The 13,865-nt window shown below is 39.8% G+C and overlaps 1 protein-coding gene across 2 annotated transcripts; it reads left to right on the top strand.

The window, feature by feature from the left end:
- The first annotated feature begins 897 nt into the window (after positions 1 to 897).
- Positions 898 to 13,189, top strand: pkia (cAMP-dependent protein kinase inhibitor alpha). 2 transcript variants are annotated; one of them, XM_061712959.1, is made up of 3 exons: positions 898 to 1,017; positions 5,139 to 5,316; positions 10,379 to 13,189. In XM_061712959.1, exons 2-3 carry the CDS (start codon positions 5,166 to 5,168, stop codon positions 10,453 to 10,455), a joined length of 228 nt encoding a protein of 75 aa, XP_061568943.1. In that variant the 5' UTR covers positions 898 to 1,017; positions 5,139 to 5,165; the 3' UTR covers positions 10,456 to 13,189. The 2 variants fall into 2 exon arrangements, with proteins under 2 accessions (XP_061568943.1, XP_061568942.1); XM_061712958.1 differs by lacking the exon at positions 898 to 1,017 and adding an exon at positions 2,265 to 2,467.
- Positions 13,190 to 13,865: the final 676 nt, after the last annotated feature.

Below are 13,865 nucleotides of genomic sequence, written 5' to 3'. Positions count from 1 at the left end.
GCAGTTCATTTTATTTTAGAAAGTGGGTGGGATGTTGATTGATGAGAGCAACAAAATGATTACTCAATTTCACCAAAATCAGTCATATTTGGTTGATGGCAGATATTTAATATGGATTACATTATTACTCAATTGTTAAGCACAGTACTCTTGAGTGGCGTTTGTAAGGAAACAATAACATCATATAACCAGTCATTATGAAAACTAGAAATGACCTGCTGAATAAGTATACAATCCATCTCCCTGTCTCTCTTTAACTCTATCTCTGACTTAGGGGTCATTAAAACATTTCAAACTTAAGTGGTGACAGACCTGATCAACCTGATCTCACAAAAATCTGTGAAATGCCCACGACCTCTCACCACTATTTTCCATCAGGTTGGACCTGATATGGGAAATACCTCCATTATAATTCCTAAACAACGAAACCAGTGTCCTTTCGTGCTGTCTTTGTCAGCTGAAATCCTCACAGCTTAGAGCAAGCACTTGGAAGTTCAGTTTGCCAGAATGAGAACATGTGTCATCTGAATGGAGCATTCACGAGACAGCTGCTAAGCCTGCCTTTCCTGACAATGAAATCACTGTTCTTACACAAGCTGCCCTCTCTGCGATAACTGCTATCACTCAAACACAAACACACAAAGGGCACATTTATTTATATATATATTTATATATATATGTTATATATATATATATGTTATATATATATATATATATATATATATATATATATATATATATATATATATATATATATATATATATATATATATATATATATAAATAAATGTGCCCTTTGTATATATACAAGATATATAAAAAAAATAAAAAAAAATCACAGATTTCACGGAAATGGCATTTTATTCTGAAAAGCAACACCGGAAGCAGAATTCCTTTTGCTCTTGCGTCTTAAATCCTCTTTGACGAGGCCAATGGGGAATACTGTAGTGGAGTAGCGAGATTCCAGCTGATGTGACCGACCTCTGCGCATATTCTGCCCATATTTGGCCCAAACAGGTATATGTGTGACCACGGTGATGAGCTGCAGGAGGTCGAGGGTGTGCACACTTCCTAACTGCATTTATAAGGTTAATTCCATGCTGTGTTTGTATGCACTGACCCAGCTCTCTGGGAGGTCTTTGTCATCAGAGAGAGGCGTCGACGTATCTGTGAAATCAGGTTGGGGGGTGTTGTTTTTGTGCAACGCTCAGATCGCGTATCTACGATGAGTAATTAGGTTATTATGGAGAAAATGTTGAATTATTTAGGAGCCCAAATAACGTGCACAACGTAACGCTGCAGCGCCTCCACTAAACCAGCTGTAATTTTTGGAGGATGTAACTCATGATGTACACATAGTAAATACATTTACTATGATCACATCTATAGCCTATTTATTTTCCAGTCCGTATTAAGATGGGGATACAAGATGCTGGCTTTCTTAAACCTTTATAGAATTGAATCCCAATTAAAATGATTGGAAACACTTGTGTCTACTTAATCTACTGGACGCTCTTTCAAAATACTTTGAATCATAAAAAAAATAATCGACATGAGTGTTTAATGGAGGATATGAATCGCAAGATGTTTCGCTTTTGTAATTTTTTTCTCAATTTTCCGATGTTTTTCTACTGAAGTTACTAAATATTATCTGTTGTTGACATATTACAGTGGATCAAAAAGAGTTAAATCTGTGCATGGATGTTAGAGAGGTCAAATAAAGGATTGTGTTCCTCCCAATGACTTATGTCTGAATGTTGAGGTTTTATTTTGTGTAGGCTACATATTGTTCAGAGGTTGACTGATATGGGTTTTTCTAAGGTAGGGGATAAGTATTTTAAAAATTGGCCATTAAGGGGCAAGCTGATTGATCAGCCTAATCAGTTGGGGTATTATTGGCCATTTTACGATTTGTATCTTTCTTGAAAGACAGAAAACTTTGGTTAAAAAAACCAACCCACTAGGAGTACTTGTGCACAGTACTGCATGTACTATGAAAGTCTTAAAAGTACAGGATAAACACTTCTTTACCCCACCGAAGAAAAAGTTGGAAAAGAGCTACAAATGAAAACCACAAGTTTCTACTCCTGTATGACAACATGGAGTGTGAGTGAGCATGAGAGCAAAACAAAGTGTTGGACACGAGTGCTAGTTACGCTCATATGGCCAGAAATAACTTTGGCACAGGTTTGTGCGGGTTTCATTGCTGTACTCCCCTCATCACTGCTAATTCCCTGTCTGGCTGTTCCACTCACTAAATGACAGCAAAGACGCAACAGCCGAGTCGGTGAAGGAGAAGGAGAAGGCGGTGGATCCTCTGACTCAGAGTCTGTCTGGAGTCCAGACAGGCTGTAGTTGTGGACTGTCAAGCTAAGCTTTACACCTGCCCACTGGATGTAAAACAGACGGCATGGGAAAGCCACTTCTACAGGATACTTTTATAAAGAGCTGGTGTTCTGCTTCACGGGTGAGATTGGATAAACTGATCAATCATTGTTCGTAGGATGTGTATAAGACGCACGACAAGGATGTTCTGGTTTTTGTTTGTTTTCATAAATTGGGAGGATTTCTCTTCCTTAATGATCGTACCTTGGTTAGAGTCCCACAGAGATGCATGTTTTTACAGCTCTCTTCATAGCAGCTGTTTTCAGAGGGTGGAGTCTCTGCTCAACTCGACTCCACCCCCTTCATACAGTTACTGCATCTTTTTAGATGAAAGTTACAGCCGTGCTGGTGCAGCAAGTGATGTTGGTTGGAGATAAAGTTGGACAGTTCTGCTCTGATCTGGGCCTGTGATGTCCCCGTTGTAAATCTGAACGCGTCACTTAAAGGTACCGTATTTTCTGGACTATAAGCCGCTACTTTTTTCATACGTTTTCAACCATGCGGCTTATACAAAGGTGCTGCTATTCTGTGGATTTTTCTTCCTCGGGGCGCTCTAACCGGAAATAGAATCAAAACTAAGACAAAATAAATTCAAAGAAAAATACGCCACTTCTTCTCTAGCAGATAGAAGTAGGTAGAAGCAGATTTCAAACAGATAAATAGATAAATAAATACCGGTTATTTTCTCTTGGTTCTGTCCCGTTTTAATCAGCAAAGTTCCTGCCGTGTTAAAAGACACTGTTAGGAAAGGATCTATTTAGGTACAAACATGTACATCATTGACAGTTCAAAATGGTTCTGTACATGTAGTAAATATCTAATGTAACAACATAAATATCTGCGGCTTGCATATATATTTTTTTTAAATAGAGTGGATGTGGCTTGTATGCTACGGAGCCCCTAAAGGGACATGGATTTTTTTTTTTTTTTTTTTATAATTAGTTGTACGCGCGCACGTGAAACCTTTACGCGCGCGCGCGTAAAACCTTTAAGTGAGCACGTAAAGTTGTTTACTTGCAAGCAAAGTGGTAATGTCCTTATAATGAAGTCCTCAGTTAAAATATAGCTCAGCTAAATCCTGTAATGTCATTTCCATTCATAAACAGAGCAGGAGCAACTGGATTAGTCTCCTGTTCCAGCAATACTCCCATGTACTTGTTTTTTCGCGCTCACGTAGAATAACTTTTAGGCGCTCACTTATAAGTTTTGCGAGAGCGCGTGAAACATTTTAGTGAGTGTATAAACATTCTACGTGCTCACTTAAACAACTTTACGTGCTCACTTAAAGGTTTTACGCGCACGCGTAAAGGTTTCAGGCGCGGGCGTAAAACTCATTACATAAAAAAAAAAAAATCTGTGTCCCTTTAGGGGCTCCGTAGTATGCAGGTGCGGCTTGTATATCTTTTTTTTATTATTTTTTTTAAAAATAGAGTGGATGCGGCTTATATGCAGGTGCGTCTTATAGTCCAGAAAATACGGTATATTTTCAATCTTGGGCTTCACTAAACTCATTGGCGAGGTTACGTAACTTTGTAGTTTTTTTAGTTGGTGGTCATTTCAGATGCACAAATTTAAACTCAAGCACAGAAACAATATTTCCTTTAATAAATGTGATAAATTAGCGATGATAATAAATCAAGATTTGGTTCCAGGTTTATGTTCCATATTGAAAAAGAAATTTATTCAATTATTTAGATTTGGAAGATTAATGAGGAGCTGTTTACCCTGCTTTAATGTTTTTTCTGCTCCAATAAAACTTAGTTATGCAGATCCTCGTTGTAGTTTGGAAACTCACCAGTGCGGTGTCATCTTTAACCTCATTGTTTGGGTGACAATGCTCTCTGCGGCATCTCAGGCTTGGTTATGTCTGATCTGTGAGTTGTGCTTGGGCAGCATCTGCTGCGTCCCGGCCGTGCTGACACCGTGCTGGGGACGACAGCTGAGAGGGAGTGGGCTCACATGGTGACAGAGGCAGCACCAGAAATAGATGTGGTACATCACAGCTTGTCCAGATCTGGAAATGGCAACAAATGGATGCGAGGAGCTGACGTCTTGATTTGTAACTTTTCCATTTACACGACCTCTCTGCAGCTCTAAGTTGAAGATGTGATTACATGCAGGTATATAAAATTGAATTGAAAACATAAACTGTTAAAATTCTTCTATTGACACATTTGAATTAGTGGAAACATGATGAAAAAGCTGAACAGGCTCATTGCTCGGCAACACTCATCCAGGCAAACTGATGCAGAGCTCTGAATTGTCAACAGAGGGGTTTAACCTAAATCTCCGAGCGCCGCTCCCAATCTCCTCCATGCTTACAGAGTAAGGTGATGGTGCGCTCCTCCCCTGAGCCGTAATTACCTCTTTGAGTGCGCCTTTTTGTTTGCCGTCATGAACTGGACTGAAATCACCCTCTGTTCTGTTTTCCCTGTGCTCCTCAGGATTTCCTGCTCAGAAATAATCTACTTTGTGACTTCAGAGTCTCTTGTACCCTTGATTGGGATTGAAATAGATTAATCATGGATTAGGTTGTAAAATAAGAGGACCCAGGTTGCGTGGGTGTCGTACCATGTTCTTGTGAACACTAAATGATGATGTCTGTTGTGCAAAGCTACTTAAAACAGTCAGCTATTATTTTTTTCCCCCCAAATTACAGTAGTCCTGCTTTGAATGCAATAAATGTGTTCATAAATGTGTGTGAGAGAGTATGTTTGAGGTTGTGGTAAGTGTATTCTGCTTTTGTGTGGAAGGCGATGGTATGCTGAGGTGTGTCCGCAATGACGGATGTGGAGGCGACCCTGGAGGACTTCATTGCTTCTCGACGTTCTGGCCGCAGGAATGCCATCCACGATATCCCAGCATCCCCGGGAGCGCAGGGAGACACTGACCTATCACAGAGTCTGGCACAGCTCAACATCAACAAGTCTGGTGAGAGACTCAGATAAACCTGTTAGCTGTTAGCAGTACCTTTTCTGAATAATTCACAATAGTAAGAAGTGATAAGTGATAATTATTACACTTTGCAATTCCTAAAAAGTGTTACATATCAGACAGTTGCACACACATCCATTGGTGATAGATTGTAAAACACCAAGTCACTTCCAACAGAATGCTCTTTTGGGTATTTCTGCATCAGACCTGAGCAATGGGAAGAACTGGTTGGCCATTCATCTTTACAGAACCGCTTCAGTTCAGACGTATCTTCAGATCGTCTGGCGTGAGTCTCTTAAGGTCAGTCTGCAGCATCTCTGTGCGGTGCGGCCTGAGGGTCAGGGGTGGACTGGCCATCGGGCATACCGGGCATTTGCCCGGTGGGCCGATGGTGATTTTGGGCCGGCCCAGCCCAAAAAAAAAAAAAAAAAAAAAAAAAAAAAAAAATTTTTTTTTTTTTTTTTTTTTTTTTTTGGGCCGGCCCGGCCCAAAATCACCATCGGCCGGCCCGATTTTGGGCTGGCCGATTTTTATTTATTTTTTGGCCCAGGCAGGCCCATCGGCCCATTTTAATTTGTTTTTTACCTGACAACAACTGGTACCACTGGCCGATTGGTTATGATGAGTTAGATTGGTTATGGGCTGAAGCCTCGCGCCCCAAGGGGCCTCGCGCCCCAAGGGGCCTCGCGCCCCAAGGGGCCTCGCGCCCCAAGGGGCCTCGCGCTATGGGCCGTTTTTTTTTTTTTTTTTTTTTTTCCAATTTTTTTTTTTTTTCGTTTTTTCCCTTATAAATATCAACAGTCACGTTCCATTACAGACCTAAATGTGTACTAGTCTGTGCATATCAATAAATATATGTGCAATGATGCGCGTGTCTGTTGTTCAGTACAACTGCGTCAGACCAAGCGCAGACATAAGGTGCTCTGATCCAGACGGGTGGAGTTGGAACAAACTGCCACACAATGTCGAGAGAACGAGACAGAATCAGGAAATTTCCATCAGGGGATGAAAAAAGAAAAAAAACTAAAGAAAATGGAAGAGTTTAATGCCTCTCTGAAAGGCTTGTTTGATAAATTTGTTACAAAAATCACCGATCCAACCGGGTCTCAAGCAGCCGTGGGGCCCCGCGTCGAGGCAAGCCAAATGATGATGAGGCAGGGGAAGTTATCCAGTATTTTGCTAATTGGAGAGTTAAAATTGCGCATATAGACACCCGATCCGACCCGAAAAACCCAAAAAATTTCGCACGCGCGCTCGCTACGCTCACGCGCGAGGGCCCCCCCCGGCCATTCCGCACAGGACCTCGCAAGTCTCCCAGGTAGCTATGGCTGGAGTAGTCACAACATTAGAGCGCGTGGCTTATTATTGATATTATTATTTATACTATTTGAACAATGATGATTTCATATTCAATATATTATATATTCTATAAAACTAAATTAGCAACTCCAAATTTAAGTTGCTTTTTTGACAGGGACAGTGGTGTTTGGATTCCTGATTGTCACTAAATTTTAATAATGCTGTGATTAATAGTGGGTGGGTGAAATAATACATCAATCTTTTTGGAGAAATGTTTACCTACAGTGATGCCATCGCAGCAAAGACTTTGTGTACATATATTGGAAGAACCCACTGTTTAGGCAATTCATGGTCATTAGTTAGTAAAAACAGAGGCAGCGCTGCATTCCCCCTGTTTAAAATGGTCAAATATGATGATATCAGCCTGAAAATCACAGGACTTATCTGTGGTGGTGAAAGAAGTCAGCAGTATGAATTTGAAAGATGTGTGAGCATCCCTTCATGATAAACAGAGGGGGAACGCATTCTGACAGCAGTATTTCATGCTGTCAGAATGCGTTCCCCCTGTTTAAAATGGGTTAATATATCATTGTAGATATCTGAAAGTTCTTTTTGACTAGGAAGAATTGAATTACAGATATCTGCAACACATATCCAGTCTAGCTATTAAATGTTAAAACGGCTTGTCATACAAGTTTGCTGGTCTACTCAGAAACAGTACTAAGTACATCTATAACGGGACTGGGGGGGATGGTGTAGGTTTAGGTTTATTAGACAAGAACATACACACCAACAAGACAGTGTACAAGCGGTGTCACAAGAACGTTTGTTTTCATTCATAGGCTTAATTTTCTTTCCATCAATACCTGGTGGGCCGGTCTAGGCTCAAAATGCCCGGGCCGATTTTTTGTCCCAGTCCAGCCCTGCTGAGGGTTAAAGGTCACACAGATTCAACACTGGTCTCTGGCCTCGTCCTTAAACCACCAAGATTCATCCTGTCTCCCTGAATCTTCTCACAGTATTAGACAGATGTTAAAGTACCTCAGTTCTTTGAAACGGACCTCCTCCAGGATCATGGATGTTGGTGTGTTTTTTTGGGGGTGGTTTTGTTGTTTTTTTTCCCCCCATTGTGATCTGATGGTGATTCCAGAACTGACACAATCAAATAAAACACATTTCCTTTTCTGCACATGAGCACCGTTTTGCAGATGGACAGTGTTCATGCTCGTCCAGCTTATTTTAAGGTCAGTCATGTTTCCGTGTGGAATTTCCACAAGTGTCATGTGCAAACACTGAAGTTCCTGTTGAATGGACTTCTCTGTGAAGTAAGAGGGACTGTGTGTGTGTACATGTGTGTACATGCAGAGGTGTCAAAAGTATTCACATTCATTACTCAGGTAGAAGTATAGATACTAGAGTTTAAAAATACTCCTGTAGAAGTTGAAGTATCATCTCAAGTTTTTTACTCGAGTAAAAGTATAAAAGTACTGGTTTCAAAACTACTTAAAGTATAAAAGTAAAAGTAATGTAAGGGGGAAAAAAGCCATTAAGGACAAAAGCCATTGAAAATGAATGAATCTTAGTATAATGCAAATATATTAAAGAACCATATATGTGTACTATTGAGCATTAACATGTGTTTCAGAGAGCAGCAGATATGATGACTAGTTGCCTATAAGTATTGTAATGGTGCAAAAAGTCAAACTTCAGAGGCATGTTATCATTTATCCTAACCTTTATTGGAATGTACATCCAAGTTTAGTTGCAGGAATCCGAGGGAACGGATGTAAGAACAAAACTGGACAAGAACATCTGAAACAACCACAACCAAATTCACTCTATCCGGATGGAGCAATTTAACTGGATAGTTTTTTTTTAAAGGCCGAAATGAAATAGAGTAACAAGGCTGTTTTTAAGGAGTAAAGGAGTAAAAAGTACAGATAATTGTGTGAAAATGTAAGGAGTAAAAGTAAAAAGTCGTCTGAAAAATAATTACTCCAGTGAAGTATAGATAACCAAAATTTCTACTTAAGTAAGGTAACGAAGTATTTGTACTTTGTTACTTGACACCTCTGTGTACATGTGTGTACATGTGTGTACATTTGAGGTTGTGGTAAGTGTATTCTGCTTTTGTGTGGATTTGTTCCCAGATTCTGAATCCTGTTTTTCCGTTGTTGCTATACCACTGTGTAACGTTGCTGTTCCCTCTAGCAACCCTCCACGCTGAAGATGCCCATCTCTGAAGGTTTTCAAATATTATATTGTCCCGTTGTTACCGCAAACACGTCTTAGGGCAACGTTGCCCAGTTCCAGCACTCTGTGGCCGCTGACCTGCACAATGTAGACGTTTCCCTGCTCCAACACATCTGGTCCAAATTAATGGAGCATCATCAGCTTTCAGCAAAGTCTGCACAAGTCTGCTAATGACCTGTTATTAGTCAGGTGTGTCGGAGCAAGGAAACATCTAAAACAGGAAGGGAAGTGACCCGTATGGACCCCGAGTGGGGGAAAGTGTCTTAGGGTGAAACTATACAAGGTGGTTTTTGTGCGTTTTGCTGCAGAATCCTGCTCAGGTGTTACATTGGGAGAGTCAAGGGCTGCAGGCAACCCACTCAAGAATCTGTACCTTCTTATTCCTCCATCACACCTTTTGTAATGTGGGCGGAATTTGGTTTTGCATTGTCGTCTTGAATGATGCTTAAGTGTCCTTGGAAAAGATGTCTTCCTCAAAAATCTCGCTGTACTTTTCTGCATTACTGGTGCAGTCAGACTTTCACCAAGGGCTCTGATTCAGCTCCTTTCCTTACGTCACCTTTGGTTTTTTTAGATATTTTGCCTTTGGTTCAGACCACATGATGTGCATTTCTTAAAAGGCCAAAAATCTTGAACACTGTCATCTGGCAACAATATATATTTTCACTCCTCATCCCAGGAGCCCAGAGACGTCAGTGCTGCCTCTAGATGAGGTTAACATGAGGCTTCTTTTGTTAACCAGTATAGTTTAAGTGGCATGGGTAGTGCAGGATGGAGTTTTCCCAAAGTAATCCCTTATTGTTGTAGCTATATTATGTACTGATGATTGATGGTTGTCATGTGATGCCGTCTGGGGATCAGAGATGACGGGTTAACAGCTTAGAGTGGCGCTCTCTCACTTTACATGCTTAAATTCCTTCATATGTTTCCAGGTTTGTTTGATATTATGCACAAACCTTTTCTTTTTAGGAGCATTGTTTTTAAACCTTTCAGTAAATTGATCACACATTTGTCACATGGGAAGTCCTCTGCCCACTTTGTTCTTCCAAGACTCAGCCTTTCAAGAATACTACTTTTGTGCTTAATGTTTATTACTATCACATTGACATTACCTGTTTAAAACACCTATCTATCTATGATTCATATTAACCAAATTAAATTAAGTTGACAAAAAAGAAATATCCTGGGTTTATTTATACTGTTTGCCAAGATAAAGGTCAAAGTAAATTCAAGAAATGTTTAATTTCTTACATTTATTTTTATTTTAAGACTCAAATTGTTATAACAAACAGTTATTTTATACGCCTGTGAGACAAAAACAAAATACATTTTTAATATTTAAGAGAATAACTGGCTATGAAGGTTTATTATATAATTATAGGCTCTACTCGGTTTTCCTGCCGACTTGCTGGATTTTACCAGCATTAATTGCCTCACCAACTTCCTGTATAGTGACTCATTCATGACACTGACTGACTGCCTCTCTGTTCCCCCGTCTGTCCATCAGGCGAAGAGGAGGAAGATCCTGAGAAGAGCCAGGACTCTCCAGCTAAAGAGGAGGAGACTCAAGCTGAAAGTAGCTAAGTGGCACCAAGCATGTACGGCCTCAAAAGAGCCCTGTGTGTTCTCTGAATACCAGAGCGTTTGACTAGCCCGTTGCAGCTAGTGAACCTGAGCAATTGCAGCTAAATCCTGCACTGCCACCAACCCGAGAAGAAATGATTGCTATTGGAACCACAGCGCATCCCCCTCATATACTTGAGTATGTTCCAATATCTTTAAAAGCCTTGTTTTCTTGATGCCTTCCCCTTGTGGCCACTGATATGGGATAACATGTGATATCTGAAGAGATCGCTGTATATTCATGAACCAGCCAATAAAAACTGTCCTGTCACTGCCCCGGCACTTTTCGGTGCTGAGTCAGCACTGATGTGACTGAAATGCTTAGTCAGCACTGATGTGACTGAAATGCTTCCAGGGAACCGTGGAAACGGATGGACATGCATTCGTCCTTCCAAGAGACTGTTTTCAGCTGCTCCCAGTGGTTTAATGATTTGTCCACGGCTCTAGTGTGTTTCCTTTACTGGACATTTTTGTCACAACTGCTCTTCAGTTGTTTTGGTGTCGGACTGAATACATGAAGCCATTGTGATGCTGTACTTTTATTTATATTTTGCATGTGTGTGTTCCAATGTCAGGTAAATTATCTTTACAAATGAACAATGTTGCATGTCATGGTGCATTTTAATATTCCATTGACTTGTTTTGATTGATGCACCTGAATCTTGTAGTGAAGAGCAGAAGGCGAGCCATATCTGTGTTTTCACTGGTACATTTATTTTGCTCATGTTCATTGAACCATCACGTTGTTGAACTTAGCATTTAGCAGGTTTTTTTGTACCAACACCAGGGACACTCTTATACAGTTGGTGTGTCAAGACGACTAGGGGAGGCATTTTCTTCCTCATGAAAAGCAAAGTTATACTTTACAACTATTAAACTCTCCTAATTTGTACTTGTACTGTAAATGTTTTAATTTCTGAGCCCCAAAAAGATATCAAAGAAGTTGGTGGGTTTGTTTTATTATATTATGTACTATATTTGGACATCTTACCCAGCTGTCCAGCAACTTTTACAGACAACACACAAACGCACAAAACATCAATCTGTCTTCTATGCGCATGACTTGGCATTTAATTAATTCTGGTCAGGTTTTGTTGGACTGGACTCAGTGTCCCAGCTGTCATCTTGCAAACGGCTACCTACATCCTGGACGGGCTGCCAGTCAGTCACAGGACCAACAACGACGACGCACAACCATGGACGCACACACTTTGGGACAATTTAGTCACCACTGAACATGATGCATGTTCTTGGACTGTGGGAGGAGACCAGGCTAGAGCCAGTGGAGTCCTGTGGTAGAAAGTAGTTTTTGGAATCCTGTTATTAGATAAATATGATTCTCCCTTACATTGTTAATGACAGAAACATCTGTAGTCATTTAGTCTTACCAGGGAGAGTGTATCATGGCCTTTGCTGAGCACGAGCAGTCCGATGTCCCATGGCTTTACATGATGGCAGTCAGGATCCAGTAATTCTCTTCTTAAATCCAGATGATACCGTTTGTGGTTTACTGCAGTAGATCGACTCAATACTGTGTCTGTACGTGTGTGTTTCAAATGTGATTTGTATTACAATAGATATCAAAAAGAGAAAACATTTTGATAGTGAAGATTACAACACTCGACAACTGAGTGCTAGCGGTGGTGCATATTTTTTTTAAATCAAGTAGCCTACATGCTCATGTTTATTCTTGTAGACTGGATATTTGTTAGAGAGATTGGGATTGTACAGACTCGTGTGAACTTTTTCATAGTAAAAGAAAAAAAGTTTTAATATTGCAGTTGTAGCTCCCTTGTTTTGTTACCTGTTAAATACATGAATATCTACTCTAACAAATGTTTTGTTACATCCACAGTGCATAACACATACTGTGTATTTATGTCATTTTTCTTGCTTTAAAGGAGACATATTGGGATTTTTTTCTTTTTTTAAGTAAACAATTTCCTGAGGCCTTAATGATCTTTTGGCCAAAATGCAACAGGGATGCAGTACAAAGGTTTCCTTTATAATCAAGTCTTACAGCTTTGTTGATAGCAGATGATTTTAGTGGGTGAACTCGGCTTTAATCCAACCTCCTATTCTGCAGGTTGCTACCCACTTCCAAAGTGCAGTAAATGCAGGGGTTAACTAAGCTCTCATCTGGCTCTGTGATGTCACAGTGCCTTGCAGATCTGAACCTCTCAATAATGGCTTAGTCTCATGTTCTTGGCTCCTCCAGAGTGACAAAGTTGTGTTATGAAGTTTTTCAGTTGGTAGCGACTTCAAACACCTAATTAAATTATATTAAGAACATCAAAAGGGATTTCTTTTTTCACAGTATAAGATGTTAAAAGGGATAAGTCAGTTTTTTCAGTGTATGTACAGGTGAATAATTTGCACTGTTGAAATGAAGGAAGCAGAGAGCACCGATGCTCGTTTCTCAGGCCATTGATACATGAGTTATATCACTGTGTAATTAGATGCTTTACTCTATAATGCCAGCAGATTTGACTTTATGGGTTTTGTCATATTTCATGTGCTATTAAATTCCATCATGTTCAAGTGTGTCGCGGTGTGTTTGAGTAGATGAGCTGTACAAGCGGTAGCTGTTGCTGCCCTCTGGTGGTCAATTTCAGAAACAACATTCAGCAACAGTCAATTTATTTTTTTTAGTTCAAAAGGTTCTTTGATGCAATAAAGATTTTTTTTTTTATTTAAATCTGTCGTGTGTTGTTTTACATGCTGGGTTAAATAACTCAGTTGTTGGCCCATGTGATGAATTGTAGTATAATGTTACAGGAGATTTTGATAAGTGATTAAAAACCTGTTTCTTGCAGTGATGCAGATAAAGAAGTAACAGTTCTATACTTAAAAAAAAAACCATCATACAAATACAAGTAATACAAGTATAAAAGAGCTAGTGGTAATCTGAGTACTCAGGGCTGTTCTGAATGTGCTTCCAGTAATGCAACCATGCAGACAATGATGCAGATTAGTGGAGATCAGCTGTATTACTCCTAAACTACTTCTTTTTATCGTTATGTTGGTATCTGTCTTATCAAATAATGAATGTATGTTTTGTTATCAAATGTGCCATCTGGTATATCTTGTAGATATCCAACCTTTATAGTAGTAGTTTGTTGTGCTGGTCGGCGCCCCCTCTTTTTTCTCTTTCGTGTATGTTTGCAGGCCGGAGCTTCGGGAGCTGCGTCCTGACCTGCAGTCCCCCCTATGATCATCCCACTGCTGCTTCTACCTGTCTGTGTGGATGTCTGCTAAATGCTGTTGACATCACTTCTGTTGTAATAGACGCTATATATATATATATATATATATATATATATATATATATATATATATATATATAAAATTGAACTGAATTGAATATTAGG

Source organism: Cololabis saira, chromosome 22 (assembly GCF_033807715.1).
Source record: "Cololabis saira isolate AMF1-May2022 chromosome 22, fColSai1.1, whole genome shotgun sequence".
In the NCBI taxonomy this organism is placed as follows: Eukaryota; Metazoa; Chordata; class Actinopteri; order Beloniformes; family Belonidae; genus Cololabis; species Cololabis saira.
The sequence above is the reverse complement of the archived record's forward strand: the minus strand, read 5'-3'. Positions and strand labels throughout refer to the sequence as shown.